Here is a 23,607-nt window from a genome sequence, read left to right as displayed (position 1 = left end):
CGTGAGCCGACCTCTGAGTTTCAATTACCGATGTAGATCTCCACATGTGAACCACTAAATGAGGTTACACGTGAGGGGGAGTGTTAAAGTCCCACATCGGTGGGTGCAAGAAACCAAAGAGGTTTAAATAGTATTACCCCACTCTAACTAACATCGAGGCCTTTTGTGGTAAAACCTCACACCTGAGGATTGTGCAGGTGGTTAAGTTGGGGACAATATTGGTGTCGTTAGAGTGGGACGGGCCCGGCGATCAAAAAATTCCAACAATATTTACAGGAATTGGATCCTCTCCAAGATGAAGTCTCAGGATCCTCCTGACCCACTAACACGAGCCGTTGAATTTTGATCCAACGGTTACAAACATGGAACCTTTCTAAAGTTATAATAATTGTAGCCGTTGGATCAAAATCCAACGGTCCGTGTTATTGAGTCAAGAGGATCCCGAGAGTTCACCTCGGAGAGGATCCAATTCCATATATGCATAGTACTAGGCGGCAACAGCAGCCTAGCTAGGAGTGGTAGTGATGATGCAAGAAAGAAAGAGTATCTTGTAAAAAGGGAATTTTCATAAAAATGACATACCAACTAACAACTTTGCTGTCTAGCTTCCTCTTGGTTTCCTTTCATTGTCCACACTTACATCACTCAGACACTACATAATTATGTGTTTGAACTTTTTTGAGTTCAAACATCTACTCAATTACATATAACTTGTTAAGATTCAGTGTCGAATCAGCAGTCTACTACTACCCACATTGATATTGTTCAAACTTAACTAGTTGCATAACTCGGCACGTGTTAAACTTTATCACAAAAACTCCAATACAATTATGAGCGAGACCATTTATAGGTGTAGTTTATCCAGGGAAGTTTCCGACCCGACATGGGACTCTATTTCCAACATAACGCGGAATATTGTTTTTAACCTTTTAATTTAGGGAACTTTAACGAAAAGCACCCGGTACTGTTCACTTTAACGAAAAACCACATTTTTACACTAAAAAGTCAATCCTGGTACTATTCACTTTACCCTTTATTTTGTCCTTATCATTAAAACTTAAAGTTTTCAAGCTCTTTTCATTAGTTTTCCTTTTAATTTATTTATGCGCTTTCATGCAAACTCTGAATATCCTCTTATGATGGATAACCCTGCTATCATTCATGTAGCTCAGTGAACCTCAGAAATTAACCTTGTTCAAATCATTCATTAAACACAACCCTTCTCAATCTACTTAGTCCTAGATAACTATAAATGAGATTATGATTAATTAATTTGAGTTTGGACAACAATTAAGGGATTGTCTTAAGTAAATCGATTATTTGTTTGATCCAGAAACCAACATACCTTCATTCCCAAGTTAAAATACCGAGAGCAAAAGGATAATTTAGAACAAAGGTCCCAATAACCAGATTTAATAAATGGATGAGCACCGAAATTCCAGTTGAAAACTTGCTAATCGTCGTCGTTTTATTGACGATAACTTTAACTGCCAGAATAATATTTGAGCCTATTTACACCCGTATAGGATACCGGCCTACAACTACGTATAATTTTTCTTCAAATCCCTATCCAATACAACAATGGACCTCTTACAACGTTACAATGTGAATAGAAAAATACAAAAACAAAATTACAAAAGTTTTCTGTTGCGGTTTCTCTATCTGCAGACCCACTGTAAAGCCATTTCCAACCGAAGGAGGTTCAAAGGGCGTCCTTTAACCCTATAGCCCTGCAATAAATTATATTTTAATAAATAATGCTAGGCCATATTTTATATCATCTCCAATCAAAGGGGCCAAAGGGCCAAACATAATCCTTTGACAAAAAATCATCTTCAACCGAGGGGGCTAATGGGCCATAAGACAAACATAATTTATTATTTTAATTAAATTAAACTACCATATTAAAATAAGATTTTCGAACATATTTTGAGTGTCACTTGTTGCAAAATATATAAGCATCCGGATTTCTTATCTTCATATAATCTCAATAATTTTTCGGATAAGATTTCGAGTGACATGTGTTGCTAACGTGAGTAACTCTCCATATTTCTTATCTTTATGTAATCTTAATAATTTTTCAGATATGATTTCGAGTGCCACATGTCGAGATGATTGGTTGTGCAAATTTTAGATAAGTTTCTTATCCACGTGGCACTTTTTATCTTTAGCTTTCAATGTTGTAGGAATTGTGCAGGTATTTATAGGAAAAAAGATTTTTTTTTTTTTAATTCGTCCAAAAAAAAATCAAATTCCAACGGTAACCTAACGGCAGCATGACATTAGCTAGCTAGTGTCATGCTGACGCCAAGTAACCGTTGGCATTTAAATAAGCTGAGTTGAAGGGTTGACAAAATATTAAGCTTGACATTCTGAAACTGGAGGGTTAGTAAAATGTCAAGCTTAACATTCTAACACTGCAGGTTGGCTGACAATGGCCAACCAACTAACCTGATTTGGCAGTTTAGGCTTGATGGGGCCCACAAGCACTTTGACCTAACATTCGGTTAGAGACAATTTTCATGTCATTCTTAGCTATTTTTAGCCCTATGACCCCTTAACCGGGCTGAATGACCAGATTAAATAAATGGATGAGCACACTCAACGAAATTCCTAATTAAAACTTGCTAACCATCGTCGTTTCATTGACGATAACTTAACGGCCAGAATAATATTTGAGCCTTACACCCGTATAGCATACCGGCCTACAACTACGTATAGTTTTTCTTCAAATCCCTATCCAATACAACAATGGACCTCTTACAATGTTACAATGTGAATAGAAAAATACAAAAACTAAATTACAAAAGTTTTCTGTTGCAGTTTCTCTATCCGCAGATCGACTGTAAGTTTTCTAAAATCTTAACCAAGTAAAAGTTTCGATAATATCTCTCCCATGGTGGATGTGTCACCTTCATTATCCATCTCCACACCAGATTCCAGGACTGCAGCATCTAGCACTAACTTCCTTTTCGCAATCTCGTAGACATTTTCATCAACTGTACCCTTAGTCACTAGCCTGTAAAGGACGTGACAGGTTATAATCCTACAATTTCCTATTCAAGTTTACGACTCATAAACAAATACCGCATTATAAAAGCAGGGAAGAAGGTGGGGGTATGGCCTGGAAGGTGCTTCTCTCAGGTTGATAGGTAGAAGTGAGGGAGACATTGGGAAATTGAAGGGGCAAACCTGTATATGGTAACAGGCTTCACTTGGCCAATGCGATGACAACGATCTTCAGCCTGTCGGTCAATTTGCGGGTTGAAATCCATATCATGTATGACTACGGTATCAGCTCCAATCAAGTTCAAGCCCTGGCCTCCAGCTCTTGTGGACAGCAAGCATGCAAATATAGAAGTATCATTATTGAATGTATCAACTATCGTCTGTCTTTCCGTCACCTGAGTGCTGAAATTTGGAGATACGGGTTAACAGACGAAAAATACAACTTATAATAGATGAGGTAACAATTCAAATATACCACAATCAACCCGTGGAACTGAGCAAGCCAAATAATAAAACACATACCATATGGCAGAGCACATTTTGTTAAGATAAAAAAAATCTGTAAATGTGACAAAGTACACCAGTACCTTCCATCAAGGCGTCTGTATGTAACACCTATCACATCCAAAGTCCACTCCAAAATATCAAGCATGGACGTCCACTGGCTGAAAATCAACACACGATGCCCAGCTTGCTTCAGTGAAGGAAGAAGTTCAGCCAATGCCTAATATCATCAACAAGAAAACTCTTCTCAATTTCAAGGAGAGTATTATGTAACAACTCTCTCCAAATTTTGATTCAGACCAATTGGTTGGTGAACTTATTAATGTACCATTATACCTGAGATTTTGCAGAACGCAATGCATATTTGTCCGGAAGAAATCCTTTCTTATCAGTGACACCATAACACAGCAAAAGCTGCAGAGAGAGAGAGAGAGAGAGAGAGAGTACATAATGTCAACATACAATATGTAATCTGCTACACCCGCACAAGGAATGTACAAAGCTAGATTATCTAAGTACTCCAAAACATCAATAGTTAGATTACCGCACAAAATTTAGAAAAAAAATACAAAATCATTTTCAAGAAGTTAAGAATATACCCGATGGATAGAGAAGTCACTATAACTCTTAAGTTCCCCAATTACTTTGTCTAAGGTACATTCATAGCCAAATGCACCCATTGGATGTAACTTTCTGGCAAAACGAACCACATCCTCATCACTGTAAATACGCCTTACTAGTAAAGGATGATTTGCAATCTAGAGAATCAGGAAAAAAAAAAAAAAACATAAGCACAACATATATGCAATCACAACAAAAGAACTGGGATATCAAAAACATGAAAGTCGAAAAAGATGCACCTTACGAAACTGAACGAAATAGTTGGAGATCTGCCGCCGAGGAATAACCTTAAAAATACTGTTCGAGTTAACCTCTGAAGTTTTTGCAATACGAGTTCGTGAAGCTGCCCGATACTCCTCGATGGCTTCTTTATAGGCGTCATCTTGCTTCTTTTCCATGACAACATACTCAACCTGCACCACATTTCTCAGCTTCTTTCTAAAAAAAACAAAAGAAATAACCAAAAGAGAATGAAAACATGACAATATGAAAAATCAAGAACCAAAGCCCCGAAAATGACTAGGCATAAAGTCATAAAACATACCCGTTGTATTTTTGGAACAAGTTGTTGCATAACATCAGATTTTAAGCGTCTCAAAATAAAGGGTCCTAATATGGATTTCATGCGGCCAATCAAATCTCTATCTTCACCACTTAACAGCTTTTTCAAGTCCACATCCTCTGTAGTGAAAAGATCTGGCATCATAAACTCCAGCATAGACCAAAGCTCCTGCAACAGAAACCCATAAGTTAATGAGTCATATAACAACTAAAAAAATCTAAAAATTAAAACAGAAGCACGAGTCCCATTGCAAATCAATATTAATTCAAGGAACTTAATGAAGAAACATGAAATTATTAAATGATTTCAATTCTTAGTTGTTTCTCTGAGACTCACAGATAGTATTTTCATGTAACACAGAGTTCCCACAACATCCTCGAACGTAACCCCAAATTCAGTTCCACACAGTAGATCATGACCATCAAAACCACAGTTACACTTTATCATATTCCAGTCTTCCCTAAGTAATATCCCATAAGATTTCAAAGGGTAAAAAGTCATACATGCAAATCATTTTGTAGAGGTGTCCCTGTCAGCATTAGACGCTGGTTTGCACTTCGTGCAACAGACATTAGGTTTTTCCACCTGTAGCTATTTTTGTCCTTCAAAGCATGTGCCTCGTCCATAAGCACACAACTCCATTGCCACCGTTTCAGAATTTTACGATCATCTTTCTGCTGTGCACTGGAAGACCAGAAGTTAAGGAATTAAGATAGCATAAAATCATAATCACTATCCATTGTCCATATGCAACACCAAAGCAAACCTGTGTCTTTCAAATAGTGAGTAGCACACGAGAATAACATTAAAAGGAGGTGGTAATCCAGCTTTGGACAAAGAGTTCAACTCTTTTGAATAAGCCGATCTTGCAGCCCCATGATACTGGAGAACAGTGAATGACGGGCACCACTTTTTAAGTTCTCTTTCCCAATTTTCCAAAACAGAAGCAGGGCATACAATCAAATGTGGACCCGGGTCATCATTTAAATGTTTCAATAACATCAAGTACGTTATAGCCTGTTCAACAAGGACAAATATTACAAACCAAAGTTACAAATATTATTGAATAGGCAAAGGGAAGGACATGTAGGTACCTGAATGGTCTTCCCGAGACCCATCTCGTCTGCCAAAATGGCTGCACAAAATATAAAGGATGTTAAACTGTAATGATTGAGAACTGGTATTAAACCAAGCCACAGATGCATATACGCTTATACACAGCTTCATAACTACAATTGGAAATTTTTGAGCATAATAACAACGAAAACAAAATGCATATCCTTCACTGCTTAAATTTCTTCTTTATTGACATGGCCTTGAAGTTAGTTGTGAAACAAACAAATTTTGTGACCCTATCAAAAACATCTTGTAACTTTCCAGACATTCACACTTGAAATACTACAAAGTACCGCATTATCATCACTCCATTGACCAACCAGGCCACTAACAAGATTACATGCCACTGCTCCAAATTTTGACTCTACTGAAGTAATTTTTTTTTTGAGAAGAGACTCTACTGAAGTAATGGCATTAAAAAAACTCCCAAATTCAAGGTCTCTCTGAAAAACATCATGTTAAAGTTATCTATACCACATTTTCACCACATGGACTTTGAAATCATAATGATAGATGCAAACAACCAAATATCAAGAAACCATAAACAAGAAAAATTTCATAACATTGAATCAAAAGAAACTGAGGATTAATTGTTCACAAGAAGATTGAAACAATTTTCATCTACTTAACCTAAATCACTTAGTGGGATAAAGCTTTGTTGTTGTTGTTACATGAAGTCACTTAAATATAAAACTTCTTATAGAAACTTCAATCTCACAGCCGTTTCCCAGTTACCCTTAATGAACGCCCTATTTCAATTTACAAACAATTTTTATCTACTTAAACGAAGTCACTTAAATATAAAACTTCTTATAGGAACTTCAATCTCTAAGCCGTTTCCCAGTTACTGAATACCCTATTTCAATTTACATCAAGTGGGTTTAAGCTTACTATGGTTTAAGTTATTCTCGGCTCTCACAGCGTGAAAACCTTAACCTGAAAGTCAATTTGTTTTGTACCATTCTAGCATGTATATATTCTTTAAGCATCATGCAAGCATACAAGTAGATGAGAATCAATTCAAAAAGCAATTCTTCTTCTTCATTATTGTTATCTAAGAATATCAATCTTAACATTTCAGAATCATGCAATTTAGCATACAAGTAGATGAGAATTAATTCAAAAATTGATTCTTCTTCTTCTTCATTGTCATTGTCATCTAAGAAAATTTAATATTGACATTTCAGAATCATACAATGAATAATGAAATTCCATTCGGCAATAAAATATGGGAATTGTTATTGGCACTCCAAAAATCTCATTTAGGACTCCAAACTTTCTAGATTTAGAAAGAAAAATACATTTGTAAGGAGTGCCAAATGAGATTTTTGGAGTGTTAATAACAGTTCCCTAAAATATTAGTCACACATTTTAAGATCTTGTACTAATCAGAATCTAGAGAATCAAAATTCATTACGGTCATACGATTTTACACAGGGAATCAAATTCATTTATGTACTGTCTAAAGTAGGAAGTAAAATCAAAATTATGCTGACCGATAACAAAAAAAAAAAGTACCTCCGCCAATACCCTTCTGATACAGCAGAAGAAGAAAGTTAACACCAACCAACTGGTACGGCTTGAGAATCGGTTGAAAATCGGAATCCTCAGACCTACATGCCTCAATAATGTCATCCTACAACAATAAATCAATAACCATCACTTGCCACTCCAATTGAAAGTTGACAACGACACCAGCAACAAGAAGCCAACTTTTTGCTTATGAGGACCTCGCAACACATAACAAAAAAAAAAAACAAAACCTTCACACAAGAACCAAACTTTTATACAGCCACATTCTATTCACCTGTAAATTTTCCTCATTTTTAAAATAAATTGGAAACAAAGGCATGCCAAATTTTTTTAAACCCAATTAAGAACAAGTAAAAGAGCTTTCCAACTCCATGACATTCATACCACAAAAAGCTCAGTAAAAGTAAGAAAAGGCACCTGATTGACAATCCTCACAGAGGCAGCTTCCACTTCGGCGTACCTATCAGACACCGCCGGAGCCGACGACCCGTGGAGCTCCTTTCTCAAATCCGCCGATATTTTGGCACACTTCTGCAAAGCTTTCCCAACCACATCGTCATCCTCCAACTCGTCTACCGCATCCTCCTCTTCCTCACTCGTTGAGTCAATATTAGCCCAATCCCCATCGCTATCCTCGTCCTCGACCACGAACCGACGGCCACGATTGACCGTCCTTGCCTCCGGGACCTCGTCGGCGTCGTCGTCCTCCAATTCGTCCTTAATCACGACACAATCGGAATCGTTGTCCTCCAGTTCGGGTTTAATCTCGACGCAATCGGAGTCTTCATCTTCGTCGTAGAGTTGTTGGGGCTTGGGGGATGATCGGAAGGCGAAGGACTCGATTGGGCGCGGCGTTGGGGTGCGAGGCTTCTTGAGGACGCGGGAGGGCTTGAAGGCGGAGGAGTGCTCCTCCCAGTCCTCGTCGGAGATTTCGAAATCGTCGAACCCGCGCTTCATATAAGCGGTGTCAAAAAAAATGACGGAAAGAGGGGCAATGGAAAACTCTAATTGCAAATTAGGAGGGGGGGAGGGAGTGAGTTGTAGCGTTACTAATTGAGTAGCAGTACAAGAGAAGGTCGGCGGTGAGTCACTGAAGAGGAAAGGAAGGACGATCTTTGGGATTGGGAGCTTCCTCTACTTTGGGAGTGCAAACGGGAAGAAAGGAAGCCAAAGACCGCCATAATTTTCGGGATGCTTGGTTAATTAAGAGTAATTTAATTTAAGGGTTCGTCAAGTGATAAACGAGTTAAAGTTTAGGAACCGGATCCCCTGTATCCAATAAAACTGAGCCTGCTAACCACAAGATTCACATCGTTAAAATTTGATCAAACCGCTACAAATAGAATACTCTCTAAAATTATAATAATTGTATTTGTTAGATCAAATTTCAACGGTCTGCATCGTCTGCTCAACAGATTTAGTATATATGGATCCGAATGAGATTCGGTTCCAAAGTCGGCTTTTAAATGGACTCTGTTTTAGTATAGGTTTGACTGAATTAAGCAAGTGAACAATATAAATTAGGTGATGTGAAGCATGTGTTGTTATGGGGCTTCACATAAGACTAATTTGACTAAATTTTCAATTAAGCATGTTACTATGAACAAAGTTAAAGTTTTATTATAAAACTATTTGGAAATACGAGAATAACTCAATCTATTATAACTTCTTTCATAATTTGGCTCTACATTAGTGAGAACCAAAACATATAAGGGTTTATGAAAAATTAAATTACTTCATATATTATTAATAATAGATTTTATGATAAAATCTTAACTTTTTTATGACTAAACATCATCTCATGTTAGTTGGATATAAACACAATAATCGGCTTCGATTGCCTAAATTCAAATAAGTTAAAACAAAGTGTAATTCATTGGGCTAACTTCAAAGCCAGATGCTAATTGATGGGCCTAACATAGTTCAGAAATTTGGATACGAGTTAGGGCTTTCATCTATGAATCAAAGTCAGTTTGGACTTGTCCTTGATAAAAAGAACAGTAAGTTTTAAATATAAGGAAAACTAATAAAAATGATTTGAAATTTTTGAGTTTTACTTAAAATGACAAAAATGTGTTGTAAATGAATAGTAGCAGGAGTGCCTTTTTACAATAAAAATGACATTTTCTTTAAAAATAAACAGTATTAAAAGTATTTCATTCAAACTCCCATAAATATATCATCATGCGGTCAAATTTTACAATAGCATTAGTATAAGTTTTAGTCGCAACATTCTTTTTCTGCGTCCATGATTTAGTTAACTACGAGTTAGTATTACACTCTTTTGATATATGCAGTATTGGGACGGGAATACAAGCACATGACATGAGAAGGGAATTTAAGAAAATTACCTCATCTACAACAAACGCTTTTACCTAATTAAACTACATATTCTTTACGATATTACAATCCGTTGAACCTCATCGAAGTCTTCCATTTGGGTCTTCAAAAATGACTAGTCAAAGTCGACAATTATTGGAATACTACTAAAAACAGTGTTTTCTGCAATTTTGTTAATAAAATACTAGCATATGTGTGTGTGAGAAATTTTTTTATTTTTGTTTTTGAAATAGAAGGAGAGAGGAAGAGAGTGATAGAAAATGTGGGAAATGGGAAGTTTTGTTTTTTTTTTTTTGTTTTTTTTTAATTAGAGATAGATTATGATTACATGTATGTGAGGTTTAAAAAAAATTGCAAAATTTGGTTATGTGAAATTACATTTCTGTCCATATTTCTTATTCATGTTATGTTTTAATTAAAGGATTAAACTGGTAATTTCATAAGATTTTGGTTGACAATAAGTGTTTTATTAATTAGTAGAGATGATATTTTTAGTGGTTTGAGGAGAAACTGGGAAGAAAGCACATCATGCATATCAGTTTCTTTCTTTCTAAAGTAGACCATAAATATAGTCTACCATCATTTTGATTGAGGGGAGCACCAAAATAGCATGTTTAAGTGCACCACTAGTACACTACCACTACGAGTTCTGCACTTTATGCTTATCTTTCCCTTGACCAATTTTGCTTCGTTGGATTCACTTTTTCCCCTTGTCAACTTTTGCTTCTGGAATTAAAATTTGTCGGGATTCAAATTTAAATTATGGTTTTGGAAAGTACTATTTACATAGCTTGTACATAATTTCATGAGATGTGCTGAGGACAAAAGCAAAGTGAGTGACCACCTTGCAAGCATTTCAATTTGTAAGTACTATTACTCCTTGAGAAATTTTTCAATGTGTTAGGAACACGGCACACCAAGTGTAATAAAAAAAAAAAATTTTGGTGAAGATAATAAAACAATTTTCAACCAATTGTATTATAACACTTAGTATACTGAGTTGTGTTCTCTTTTTCACTCTGTTGATCATTTCAAGAAAATGAGAATATATAATATAAGGTTTGCTCTGATGGAATTTAGCACGATTGTCACGGGATCAAACTTTAATGTCATTAGACTATTGATTACTATGTGGTAGTGCCAGGGGAGAAATAGCATACCAAAGGGAAGAAGAAAGTCTGTTTCACGTTTAATAATTTGTCTAGAGAAATGAATCCTCCTTTTATAGATTTCATCATACCCTTTCCATAGAGTTGTGAGACATTTCTGAATGGTCTTATCCTTTCATGATAAGACACATCACTTATAGAAGGGTATAACTCTTATGATAAGTCATACATCTTATCACACACTTTGGTTAATTGTATATCAGTACACCAATCTTATGGTGCAACTCCAAACATCAAATACACCCATAGTAAAGCCAACATCATCATCATCATCATATTCCAACATGCTCATGCATCATGAATCTTTATGAATCTCTTCTCCATTAAAACATGCTCAATATAGAAATGTATTTCACGTACATTCATTCTCCAAAGATAATATATATATATATATATATATATATACACACATAAATAATTAGGTTTAGCCTAATAATGGTGGTGAGGATGAGTAGGATAATGGGTGGGAGTAGAACAACTAGAAATTTAGGATTCGAAACTCTCATTTGTAATGTGTACGTATCAGTTATGGTCGACTTAGAGAAACTCAGTGTTGAATAGTTGAAGCAGCTGTTGATGCACAAAACCGGAGGTCATGGAACAACGTAAACTCGACTGTGAATCTGCAATAAATATAAATAACACAAGATGTATCGTGGTTCACCCCAAGGTTTGGGCTACGTCCACACTGATTATGTATTTATTTGAGGGAGAGAAAGCTCTGAGAGTGAGAGCTTTAAGAGGGGGTGAAAGGGCCTAGGAATTGGCCTCTGAAATGGTCTCTCATAATTATGAGGGTGAGGGGTCATTTTATATAATAAGGACTCCTCACTTATTACATATTTGCCCATTCCTTTATCACGTAATTACATTTAAGTCCATCGAGTATTTGTACGAGATCTAAATACGAGGCCCTAAATATGGTATAAACAGTAGTCCCCAAAGTCTTTAGTCAAGAAAGTCTTTTGGCTAGAGACTTGAAATTTAGTCCATGTGTGGGCCGAAGTAACTAGATGTTATCTTGAACTGATGTTCGATGTGAGGTGGTGCTCAATCTGAAATGATGCTCAACTAGAAGTAGCACATGCTGCGAGGATGCTCAGCTCGTGGCTTATGTTGCCTTGGTTGGCTCGGCTTGTGGCGTTGAAGGTGAGGGAGTCCCTTTTATAGAATAAGGGCTTGCTCATCAATACATAAATATGGGCTAGAGTTGATGCTCGCGGCGAGGCGGTTGCTCAGTAGACGTTGATGCTCTCTAATGATAGTGAGGGAGTCCCTTTTATAGAATAAGGGCTCGCTTCTCAATACATAAATGATGGGTTAGGAGTGCTGCTTGCGGCGAGACGGTTGCTCAGCTGGCGGTGTTGCTCTCTAATGAAGGTGAGGGAGTCCCTTTTATAAAATAAGGGATCGTTCCTCAATACATAAATACGGGCTAGAGTTAATGCTCTCTAATGGTGGTAAGGGAGTCCCTTTTATAAAATAAGGGATCGCTCCTCAATACATGAATGATGGGTTAGGAGTGATGCTCGTGGCGAAGCGGTTGCTCAGTTGGTGGCGGTGCTCTCTAACGAAGGTGAGGGAATCCCTTTTATAAAATAAGGGCTCGCTCCCCAATATATAAGTGATGGGCTAAGTCCCTCAAGTATTTTTCATGAGTGCTCTCTAATGAAAGTGAGGGAGTCCCTTTTATAAAATAAGGGCTCGCTCCCCAATACATAAGTGATGGGCTAAGTCCCTCAAGTATTTTTCATGAGTGCTCTCTAATGAAAGTGAGGGAGTCCCTTTTATAGAATAAGGGCTCGCTCTTCAGTACATAGATAATGAGCTAAGTCTCCCAAGTATTTTCATGAGTGCTCTCTAATGAAAGTGAGAGAGTCCCTTTTATAGAATAAGGGTTCGCTCCTTAATACATAAATAATGGGCTAAGTCCCCCAAGTATTTTTCATGAGGCCCAGTTGAGGCCCAATATATGGTGTATAGTGTAGTCCCCCAAATCTTCGGTCAATAGAGTCTGTTGGCTGGAGACTTTACATTGAATCCATGTATGGGCCGAAGTGGCGGTTGTTCGGAGACGGTATTTGTATACCCTGCACTGAAGCTTTGTAGGTGAAGCTTTGCAAGTGAAGCTTTGAAGCTAGAGCTCTGTAAATGAAGCTTTCGAAGCTGGAACTTTTGTAAATAAAGCTTTTGAAGCTGGAACTTTTGTAAATAAAGCTTTTGAAGCTAGAGCTCTGTAAATAAAGCTTTTTGAAGCTGATTGACATGAGTGATGCTCGTGAATGTTTATGTTGTGTTGATGCACAAAATCAGCGAAGACTTTGGTACAACAGAAAGTGTCAGGTTTTGTGACCTTCGCTTGGTTGCTTCGGTCACTAGTGAGGATAAGTACGGGCATGAATAGAGACAGAGAAGCAAACACAGGATGTACGTGGTTCACCCAGATTGGCTACGTCCACGGAGTAGAGGAGTTCTTATTAGTAGTGAAGGGCTTACACAAGTACAAAGGATCAAGCTCTCAATTTAGTGAGTTCTTGTGAATGATTTAACACAAATGGCATTCGGCAATATTGTGGGGGAATGACCCCTATTTATAGAAAAACTTGTAGCTTTGTCACATTGACATGTGTCATGTTGTGATTGGTTCTTGATGTCGACACGTGCTGCGCTCTGATTGGCTTCTAATCTTGACACGTGTCGAGTAGTGATTGGCCTCCTGGTCGGAGGGGAACTCTTCTGGGTCCTTGACAGTATAGCGTTGGCCGATGCTCGGTAGTTTCGGGATTGGTCAAGTATGGTACAAACAGTGCTCCCCTAAGTTCCCGAGTGAGGGAAACTCCTCGGTTGGGGACTTGCAAGATCCAATCCCTTGAGTAATCACGAAACTTCTAAGTACCGAAGTGTGGTCTGATCTTCATCTGCCCTTCTCTGGAAGTACCTTTCCTCCATCCGGGAATAGTGTACTTAGCTGATGTTGACGCACAAGGTAATGTATCAATTTCACTTGAAGCTTAGTTGTAGTTTCGGGCTTAGTCAAGTGTGATACAAACCCTATAGTAGGAGTCCCCCAAGTCGCCGAGCTAGGAGATCTGCCGAAAGAGGTGACAGACAAGGTAAGCAGTCAAACTTCCAAGTAAGCAACCCAGGATCAGAGGTTTGACTTCGGCTTCCGGTTGATTGTTCTCCTTCTCCTTGTCTCTCATTCAACTGCCAGGATAAGGAGAAGCAAATGGATAAGAGATGATATGAGATACTTTTGCTTTTGAAGAAGTAACTTTCCACAGGCTTATTCTTGAACTGTGTTGGAGGGGTTTCTGGTGCCCTTCAGAGTATAAGGCCGACTCAAAAATTTGAGGGTCAAAACAAGTCCATCAAATCTAGAGTACGTTCGACCTTGATGATATGGGATACTTTTGCTGTTGACGGAATAATGAATGTGGTATGGAAAGGTGTCGTGCTGTAGTGATCTGTTTCAGCTCACCGTTGAACCTTCTGCTTCAATCTTTTGCATGGCAGAAGTGGTGTGCAACCTTTGCATTTAAATGGTCCTTCAGAACATTCCTTCATAGTGACTCATCCACGCTTGGCAGCTTCAGTGTAAAGAGCCAATATCTGATCAACTGTCATGAGGTATTTGCCGGTGGAATTCGTGACCTTGACAGCAGTTGAGGATGAGTACTCGAGAGCAATGCTAAGTAAGCAACCAGGCAAAGGCTCCAGGCAGTCAGTTCCAAATTGGAGGTTTGATTTCAGGTTCCGACTGACTGCTCTCTTTCTCCTTGTCCTGCAGGTGTGGACAAGGACAAAGACAAAGACAGGGAGAAAGCATGATATGGGATACTCTTGCTTTCGACCCTGATGATATGAGATACTCTTGTTCTTGGTGTGGCTTATTTGCTGAGGTATTATCGGGGGGAAATAAAGCTGAGTATTTCGAGAGATTATGTTGAGGGTGCCTTTTCGAATGCGAGAAAGGGTTGAGCATTTTTGCAGGTTTGCCTGTCCGTTGAGGAGGGAGGTCAATGTATATAGGGATTTCCCAATAACAAGTAGTAATGCTATTCCTTTACCCTTCTTGGTCACAGCAATGTAGTGGGAGCTGCCAGCTTCACGTGTTTTAATTTTGTCAGAGCACTTTGAAAAAGTGGTATGTGGTATCTGGAAAGCTGATATTACGTGTGGAGATTACAGACAAGCTTTATCTAAGGAAATCTGGCTCTCGAAGTTCTGAGAGTTGTGCCTCTTCGGTTTTCGAACAAGCAATCCCGTCGAAGATCTGACTCTCGAGATTCGGAAAGCGGTGCTACTCCGGTTTTTGAGAAAGTAATTATGTTGGGAGTCTTTTCTCGAATGTGAATAAAGGTTGGTCGTTCTTGCCAACCTGTCTTGCCACAAAACACGGAGGTCGACACACATAGGGACTTTCCAGTTGTCAAGCAGTGGTGCTGTTCCTTTACCCTTATGGGTAATAGTAGGGTAGCTGGAACTTCGAAATTCTCGTGCCTAAACTTTGTCAGAGATCTTTGACAAAGTTATATGTGGTACCCGAGGAGTTGATGGTGCATATGGAGAGCGGTGATTGAACAGTAAGATTCACGTGCTTTCTACTTCACCAGAAATCTTCGACAGAGTGCCCGTAATTTCCGCAAAGCTGATTGTGCATGTGACAGGTGCTGACGAGGCTGAAAAAGCAGGTGCTTCTTCGATTTCTGAGATCGGCCCTCGTGGTCTCTGAGCAGCCCAGCTTTTGAGAAAGCAAACGCCTCTTCGATTTCTGAGATCGGCCCTCGTGGTCTCTGAGCAGCCCAGCTTTTGAGAAAGCAAATGCCTCTTCGATTTCTGAAGCTCCGTCGAGTGCAGATTTTTATAGAGGCTGACATTAAGTTCCACAGCACACTTGAATCTCTACCAGTAGAAGCTCATTTCTTGCACTTCTAAGATCTTGATTTGTCTGACTTCTTCCTTCTTCAACACATTTGAAAATGTCTGGACCCTCCGACCGTCGTTTTGACTTGAACCTTGGAGAAGAGACAGCCACGCCTTCTCCAGACAACATATGGCGCCCATCCTTCATATCCCCTACTGGTCCTCTTACCGTTGGGGATTCTGTGATGAAGAATGATATGACCGCTGCAGTGGTGGCCAGGAACCTTCTCACTCCCAAAGATAACAGACTACTTTCCAAACGGTCTGATGAGTTGGCTGTTAAGGACTCTCTGGCTCTTAGTGTTCAGTGTGCAGGTTCTGTGTCTAATATGGCCCAACGCCTATTTGCTAGAACCCGCCAAGTTGAATCATTGGCTGCTGAAGTGATGAGTCTCAAACAGGAGATTAGAGGGCTCAAGCATGAGAATAAGCAGTTGCACCGGCTCGCCCATGACTATGCTACAAACATGAAGAGGAAGCTTGACCAGATGAAGGAATCTGATGGTAAGGTTTTACTTGATCATCAGCGGTTTGTGGGTTTGTTCCAAAGGCATTTATTGCCTTCGTCCTCTGGGGCTGTACCTGGTAATGAAGCTTCAAATGATGAACCTCCAATGCCTCCTCCTTCTGGGGTTTTGTCAAGTACTGAGGCTCCGGATAACCACCCTCCGGTGCTTTCTCTTTCTGGGGCTCTACCGACTGCTGAGACTTCCCCTAAGCAACCTTTGTGAAGGCTCCCTTTTGTTTGTTTATTTTGACTCATGTATATGTACATATTTGTGGCTTATCGAAAATATTAATAAATAAGCTTTGCTTCATTTCAACATATTGTGTTAAATACACCAAAGCCTTCTTCATAAAGTTCTTTGAATTTTTGCTTTTGTTGAAACCTGTATTGTTGAAGCTTTGTGAGTGAAGCATGTAGTTTGAGGTAGTGTTCCCTTAATTTCCCGAGTGAGGAAAACTTCTCGGTTGGAGACTTGAAAAATCCAAGTCACTGAGTAGTCACGAACTTTTGAGTACCAAGGCGTAGTAGCATATGGTGGGAGTCCCCCAAGTCTCTAGTCGAGGAAGTTGACGAATGAGGTGTCTTGCTAATAGTCCATGTCGTAAGTACCAAAACTTCATTCTTTTGTTTTCTAAGTGGTAGCCCCGGACTTTTTCTTCATAGATTTTGTTTATGAAGGTTGCTAGGCCCGAATAAGTGGAATTGCAGAAGGTGTAACCGTTGGTGCATTAACATCATAATGGAAGCATCACAATGATGGAAGCATCACAATGATGAAAGCATCATAATGATGAAAACACCATAATGATGAAACATCATAATGATGTTTCTTTGGTGGAATTGTTTTTCATTTCCCCTAACAACCGGAATTGTTTTTCAACATAACACCATCATCTGTAGGTCGAATCACAAAGTTGTCTTCATGAAAGTTGTTCGTTAATTCCTTAACTACAACATATCCAAATTGGAGAGCCATCGGAGCAGTACAACTCCAGAAATCCAGGTATGATGAGTGACTGTTTATCATTTGTCTGTCAACCCGTCAGATTTGTTGTGAGCTTTGAAACTCTATTTTCTCTTGCTCAGATCAGCATGCTTTCTTCATTGAAGTTGTTCCTCAGCTTGTGAACTACAACATATCCAAATTTGAGATCCCTCGGAGCTGTATAACTCAAGAAACTCAGGTATGATGAATGACTGGTTATTATTTTTCTGTCAACCCGTCAGATTTGTTGTGAGCTTCGAAACTCCATTTTCTCTTGTTCAGATCGGTATGCTTTCTTCATTGAAGTTGTTCCTCAGCTTGTGAACTACAACATATCCAAATTTGAGATCCCTCGGAGCTGTATAACTCAAGAAACTCAGGTATGATGAATGACTGGTTATTATTTTTCTGTCAACCCGTCAGATTTGTTGTGAGCTTCGAAACTCCATTTGCTCTTGTTCAGATCGGTATGCTTTCTTCATTGAAGTTGTTCCTCAGCTTGTTAACTACAACATATCCAAATTTGAGATCCCTCGGAGCTGTATAACTCAAGAAATTCAGGTATGATGAATGACTGGTTATTATTTGTCTGTCAACCCGTCAGATTTGTTGTGAGCTTCGAAACTCCATTTTATCTTGTTCAGATCGGTATGCTTTCTTCATTGAAGTTGTTCCTCATCGACTCTTTCATAACATATCAAAAATTCAGGATGAACTAACGGTTAAATATTTCCAGATCTTCGAAACATCACAACAGCTTCGAAATCTGCAAGAAGCCGACTATCATGTTTGGAGCTTCAACACTTTAATTTCCGTCGCTCAAACAGAAATGGTTCCTTCTTGAAAGTTGTTCATATGCTCAAGAACTATAGGGTGTCCAAAATTCAGCTCCATTGGAGAAGAGCAGAGGTTGCAGAAATTTGATAGATGAAAGGAGGCGGAAGAGGGAGAGAGAGAAAAAGTCTCTTGGGTTGAATTTCTATTTTGGGGCAGATTCCAATTTTTGTAGCACCTTCATTATTGATGAATTGCTTGTACTTTTGTCCATTATGAAATTTGGGACTTTGGCTTGTTGTTGGATCTATTATAATATGTTTGGGAACATATATAAGTGAATAAATAAGAAGGAAAATTTTGGGCCCTTGTGGGTGTAAAACAAAAAATGTTTATGTTTACCCAAGTGTTTTTGTACAAGTTCAAGGGCATCTTGGGTTTTGTGAACAAAATTTGTTTATTTGGAGCAAGGTTTTGTGTTGAAGCTTTGTAGGTGAAGCTTTGGTGTTGAAGCTTTGTGGGTGAAGCTTTGGAGGTGAAGCTTTTCGGGTGAAGCTTGTTGGGTGAAGCTTTTTAGGTGAAGCTTTGTGGGTGAAGCTTTTTAGGTGAAGCTTTTCGGGTGAAGCTTTTTGGGTGAAGCTTTTTAGGTGAAGCTTTTCGGGTGAAGCTGTTTGGGTGAAGCTTTTTGGGTGAAGCTTTTTAGGTGAAGCTTTGATGGTGAAGCTTTTTGGGTGAAGGTTTTTAGGTGAAGCTTTGTTGGTGAAGCTTTGGAGGTGAAGCTTTTCGGGTGAAGCTTGTTGGGTGAAGCTTTTTAGGTGAAGCTTTGTGGGTGAAGCTTTTTAGGTGAAGCTTTTCGGGTGAAGCTTTTTGGGTGAAGCTTTTTAGGTGAAGCTTTTCGGGTGAAGCTGTTTGGGTGAAGCTTTTTTAGGTGAAGCTTTGATGGTGAAGCTTTTTGGGTGAAGCTTTTTAGGTGAAGCTTTGTGGGTGAAGCTTTGGAGGTGAAGCTTTTCGGGTGAAGCTTTTTGGATGAAGTTGTTTTTTTTTTTTTTTTTTTTTTTTTTTGGCGCTTGACACGGTCTTCATTTGCTTGTTTTGTAGTGACTCTTTATTGAATTCATTGCCAAATGGCCTTCATTACATAGGATGCCGAACGGCTATAGCTCAACACTTGTACATCGTGAGTCTATTTGTAGTAGTACTTCAAGTGATCAGCGTTCCATGGATGGCCAAGGGTCTTGCCATCGGAGCTTCTAAGTGTGTAAGAGCCAGGGCGACTGATGCCAATGACTTCATACGGTCCATCCCAGTTTGGACTAAGTGTGCCTTCACTCGGGACTCTGTCGCAGAGTAATCTTTTCTTTAAGACCCAGTCTCCTATTTTGAAAGAACGAAGCTTGACCCTAGAGTCATAATAGTTGGAGATGCGCTGCTTGTAGGCGACATTCCTCAAGTGAGCTTGGTTTCTGTGTTCCTCGACTAAATCCAAGTTGAGGGTGAGTTGTTTGTCATTTTCACTTTGAATGTAGTTCTGGACTCGGAATGTTGCTTGCTCGAGCTCAACAGGGACAACCGCCTCTGTGCCAAAGGCAAGTGAGAATGGAGTTTCTCCTGTTGAAGTCCGATATGAAGTGCGATATGACCAAAGAACTTGGGGTACAAATTCTGGCCAACAGCCTTTAGCTTTGTCCAAGCTGGTTTTCAAAGTGCGCTTGATTATTTTGTTGATGGCCTTAACTTGTCCATTAGACTGGGGATGAGCTGGAGAGGCAAAGCATAAGTTGATGTTGAACTTAGAGCAGAACAACCTGAACTTCTTGTTGTGAAAATATCGCCCATTGTCAGTGACTATCGCATTGGGAATGCCGAATCTACAAAGGATGTTCTTCCACACGAAGTCTTCTATCTTTGCCTCAGTAATGGTTGCCAAGGGTTCTACTTCGGCCCACTTTGTGAAGTAGTCCACTGCAACGACTGCGTAACAGACTTTGCCCTTCCCTGCCGGCATTGGGCCAATCAAATCAAGTCCCCACTGGGCGTAGGGCCAAGGGCTGATCATAGGAGTAAGAGGCTCTGGAGGGGAATGAGGAATAGCCGCATATCGTTGACATTTGTCACATGAGCGGGATACTTTGATGGCATCCTGGTGGAGTGTTGGCCAGTAATATCCTTGGCGAAAAGTCTTGTGTGCTAGGGACCGAGATCCAGCATGATCTCCACAGACTCCCTCATGTATTTCCCTAAGGACGATTTCCGCCTCGGCAGGCGTAAGACACCTTAAGTATGGCAGGCTAAAACCTCGCTTATAGAGTTGATCATTGATGATCAGGTAGCGAGTAGACTTGTATCGAATTTGCTTAGCCTGGACTTTATCATTTGGGAGGGTGCCATGAGCAAGGAAATTATAGATCGGGGTGATCCAACTATCCCCCTGCTGTAAGTTGCATACTTCTGCGGCCATGGTGCTTGGTGTTGCCAACAGTTCGACATGAATTTTTCTGCCAATCTTGTCTTCCACAGCTGAGGCGAGGCGAGCCAGGGCGTCTGCATGACTGTTTGCCGCTCGAGGAACTTGGGTGATCTGGTAGTGGAAGTGCTTGAGCAAAAGTTGTGTTTGCGCAAGATATGCTGCCATGGAGCTGTCCTTAGCATCAAAGTTGTTGGTAACCTGGTTGACCACTAATTGGAAGTCACTGAAAATATCAATTTGTTTAACCCCGAGGTGTTTGGCCAAACGTAATCCTGCTAGAAGGGCTTCATACTCGGCCTCATTGTTTGATGCCTTGAATTTGAAACGAAGAGCATACTCCATTGCTACTTTGTCGGGCGTAGTCAAGACTAGTCCCGCTCCACAGCCCTGTTGGTTGGATGAGCCATCAACATACAGACTCCATGCTGAGGTCGTTGATTCTACTTTCTGAGCTTCCGATGGTAATGAAGCTACTGCTTCAGGTGTAGAAGCAATGTCAACAGGATATGTGAAGTCGGCGATAAAATCTGCTACTGCTTGGCCCTTCTCAGCTGGCTTTGGTTGGTAGGAGATGTCAAACTCACCCAACGCTATTGCCCATTTGATCATTCGCCCTGAAGTGTCAGGACTTTGGAGTATCTGTCGAAGAGGATAATTGGTAAGCACGATGATAAAGTGCGCTTGGAAGTAAGGGCGGAGTTTTCGAGCAGACATGACCAATGCCAGGGCCAATTTCTCAATGTTAGAGTACCGTGTCTCCGCATCTTGTAAGGCTTTGCTAGCGTAGTAGACAGGTCGCTCAATATTCCCATCCTTTCGAATGAGAACGGAACTTACGGCTGAAGCTGATACCGATAGGTAGATAATGAGAATGTCTCCTACCTCGGGCTTGGAGAGTAGAGGGGCTTTACTCATGTACTCCTTGAGGTTTTTGAATGCCTCGGCACATTCATCAGTCCATGTAATGTACTTCCTACTTCCCTTAAGTGCTTTAAAAAAGGAGCACATTTGTCTGTGGCCTTAGAGATGAATCTGGTTAAGGCTGCCACCTTGCCAGTAAGGCTTTGGATGTCTTTTGAAGTTATTGGCTCTTTCATGTCGAGGATTGCTTTGATCTTTTCAGGGTTAGCTTCAATGCCTCGTTGGCTAATCATGAAGCCTAAGAATTTGCCAGAGCCCACGCCGAAGGCACATTTGTTGGGGTTCAACCTCATTCGATACCTCTTTAGAATGGTGAAAGTTTCAGATAGGTCGGTGATGTGTTGGTCAGCATGTTTGCTTTTGACTAGCATATCATCAACGTAAACTTCCATGTTCTTCCCAATTTGTTCGGCGAACATTGAATTGACCAGTCTCTGATAAGTTGCTCCTGCATTCTTTAGGCCGAAAGGCATGACTTTATAGCAATATAGTCCCCTGTCAGTAGTGAAGGCCGTGTGTTCTTGGTCTGAGGGGTTCATGAGGATTTGGTTGTATCCTGAATAAGCGTCCATAAAGCTCAAGAGCTCACACCCTGCCGTAGAGTCTATAAGCCTGTCAATAAGAGGAAGAGGGAAACTATCTTTCGGACACCCTTTGTTTAGGTCGGTGTAGTCAACACACATCCTCCACAAGACCTTTTGAAGCGAAAGACTTTCTTTGGTCGGATTTTTCCTAACAAGGACCACATTTGCTACCCATGTCGGGTAATTGACTTCGCGGACAAAGCCTATGCCTTTGAGTTTTTCAACTTCTGCTTTCATTGCCTCGTATCGTTCAGCGTCATAAGATCTTCGCTTCTGTCTCACCGGCTTGATCTTGGGGTCAATACTCAAACGATGACAGATGACATCGGGAGAGATGCCTGGCATGTCCTCGTATGACCAGGCGAAGACTTCAGTGTTCTCTTTCAAAAAAGATATCAATGCTAACCGAATGGGTGGTGACAATGTGGTGCCAATCTTCACCATGCGATCTGGATAATCTCTTGAGATAGGTACCTTCTCCAACTCTTCAGCAGGTTGGGCTTGCTGGGTGAAAGAGTCATCTCGAGGATCATCGGGTTGATTGTTGCTATCAGGAATATCCAAGTTCGCTTCATCTAGGCTGGTCTTTGTGACTTGGTCATGTACAGACAGGGTTTCCTTGGGTCCGGGCAAGTGTTGTTGCTTAACTGAAGTGTTGTAACATGATCGTGCACTAAGCTGATCTCCTCTGATGTAGCCGTTGCCATGGGGGGTTGGAAATTTCATCAACAGCATATGCGTGGATACCATAGCCTTGAGATCATTGATGCCTGTGCGCCCAAAGATGACATTGTATGCCGTTGGGCAGTCAACCACTAGGAAGTTAGTGGTAATGGTAGCCGTGTAAGGGCCTGTACCAATAGTAAAGGGTAAATGTATGCTCCCTAAGGGTTGCACGATATCACCGGAGAAGCTTATCAGAGGAGAAATCGAGCGATCGAGCAAGTGTTCAGCTACACTGAGTGCCCTGAAAGCTTCGGCAAACATGATATTGACCGAAGCCCCTGTGTCTACGAGGATTCGTCGAACATCAAAGTTGGCTATGTGAGCCTCCACGATCAATGGGTCGTTATGAGGGTAGATGATGCCTCTTTCTTCCTCAGGGTAGAAACATATCGGATCCCAGTTAGGCTTTTGATACTTCCCTCCCCTGATGTCTTCCACGTGAAACACTTGGTGACCAGGCCTCAGAATTCGTTCACTGTTTTTCATGGCCCTATTGGAAGATTCAGATATGGGTGTGCCGCCGCTTATGGAATATATGACATTCACCTGGCGTTGGTTACGGTTATCCCTTTGAGGGTGAAGGAGGAATTGATCAATTTTTCCTTCTCGTGCCAAAGCTTCAATACGATCACGGAGGATGATACATTTCTCGCTATCATGGCCGTTATGCTCATGGTAGCAACAAAACATGCCCGCGTTATTCGGGGGGGTGTAATCTGGGTGCCTCGGCTTTGGCTTTGGTATCAGGTGAGCTATGCTGGGGTAAATGGCCGCGCATGTGGCATTCAAGGGCGTGTATGTCTCATACCTTGGGGTAGGGGGTATCTTGACGCGGGTTTGACCCACTGCATTGACTGCCTGG

The 23,607-nt window shown here is 40.3% G+C and overlaps 1 protein-coding gene and 1 long non-coding RNA gene across 3 annotated transcripts; one reads left to right on the top strand and one right to left on the bottom strand.

Annotated features, from left to right (window-relative positions):
• Positions 1-1,466: 1,466 nt before the first annotated feature.
• LOC103403454 (protein CHROMATIN REMODELING 19) lies at positions 1,467-8,566 on the bottom strand. Of its 2 annotated transcripts, XR_011577028.1 has the most exons (13): positions 7,763-8,566; positions 7,331-7,448; positions 5,791-5,831; positions 5,463-5,713; positions 5,200-5,380; positions 4,679-4,864; positions 4,374-4,547; positions 4,113-4,271; positions 3,850-3,927; positions 3,597-3,733; positions 3,193-3,411; positions 2,682-3,019; positions 1,467-1,508 (listed from the first exon to the last, which is right to left on the bottom strand). XR_011577028.1 is itself a non-coding variant. In XM_008342294.4 (12 exons), the coding sequence occupies exons 1-12, from the start codon at positions 8,300-8,302 to the stop codon at positions 2,863-2,865; spliced, it is 2,241 nt and encodes a 746-aa protein (XP_008340516.1). In that variant the 5' UTR covers positions 8,303-8,566; the 3' UTR covers positions 2,618-2,862. The 2 variants fall into 2 exon arrangements, 1 of the variants encoding a protein (XP_008340516.1); XM_008342294.4 differs by lacking the exon at positions 1,467-1,508 and having other exon boundaries at positions 2,618-3,019.
• An 8,538-nt stretch (positions 8,567-17,104) lies between these two features.
• On the top strand, positions 17,105-18,436 carry LOC139193174 (uncharacterized). The gene is made up of 4 exons (XR_011577577.1): positions 17,105-17,291; positions 17,375-17,472; positions 17,556-17,653; positions 18,010-18,436. It is a non-coding gene; the product is annotated as an uncharacterized lncRNA (long non-coding RNA).
• The last annotated feature ends 5,171 nt before the right edge of the window (positions 18,437-23,607 follow it).

The sequence above is a fragment of the Malus domestica genome, chromosome 16 (genome assembly GCF_042453785.1).
Source record: "Malus domestica chromosome 16, GDT2T_hap1".
NCBI lineage: Eukaryota > Viridiplantae > Streptophyta > Magnoliopsida > Rosales > Rosaceae > Malus > Malus domestica.
Note: the sequence above shows the minus strand (reverse complement) of the source record. Positions and strands in the feature narration are given on the sequence as shown.

What these genes read in the sequence shown, in the direction of transcription:
- LOC103403454 (XM_008342294.4), bottom strand. Translation starts at nt 8,302, where the DNA reads ATGAAGCGCGGGTTCGACGATTTCGAAATCTCCGACGAGGACTGGGAG. An exon ending in TTGTTCCAAAAATACAACGG is followed by an intron (nt 4,548 to 4,678) that starts GTATGTTTTATG and finishes AATGTGGTGCAG; the next exon opens with GTTGAGTATGTTGTCATGGA. An exon ending in TGCGTTCTGCAAAATCTCAG is followed by an intron (nt 3,734 to 3,849) that starts GTATAATGGTAC and finishes TGATGATATTAG; the next exon opens with GCATTGGCTGAACTTCTTCC.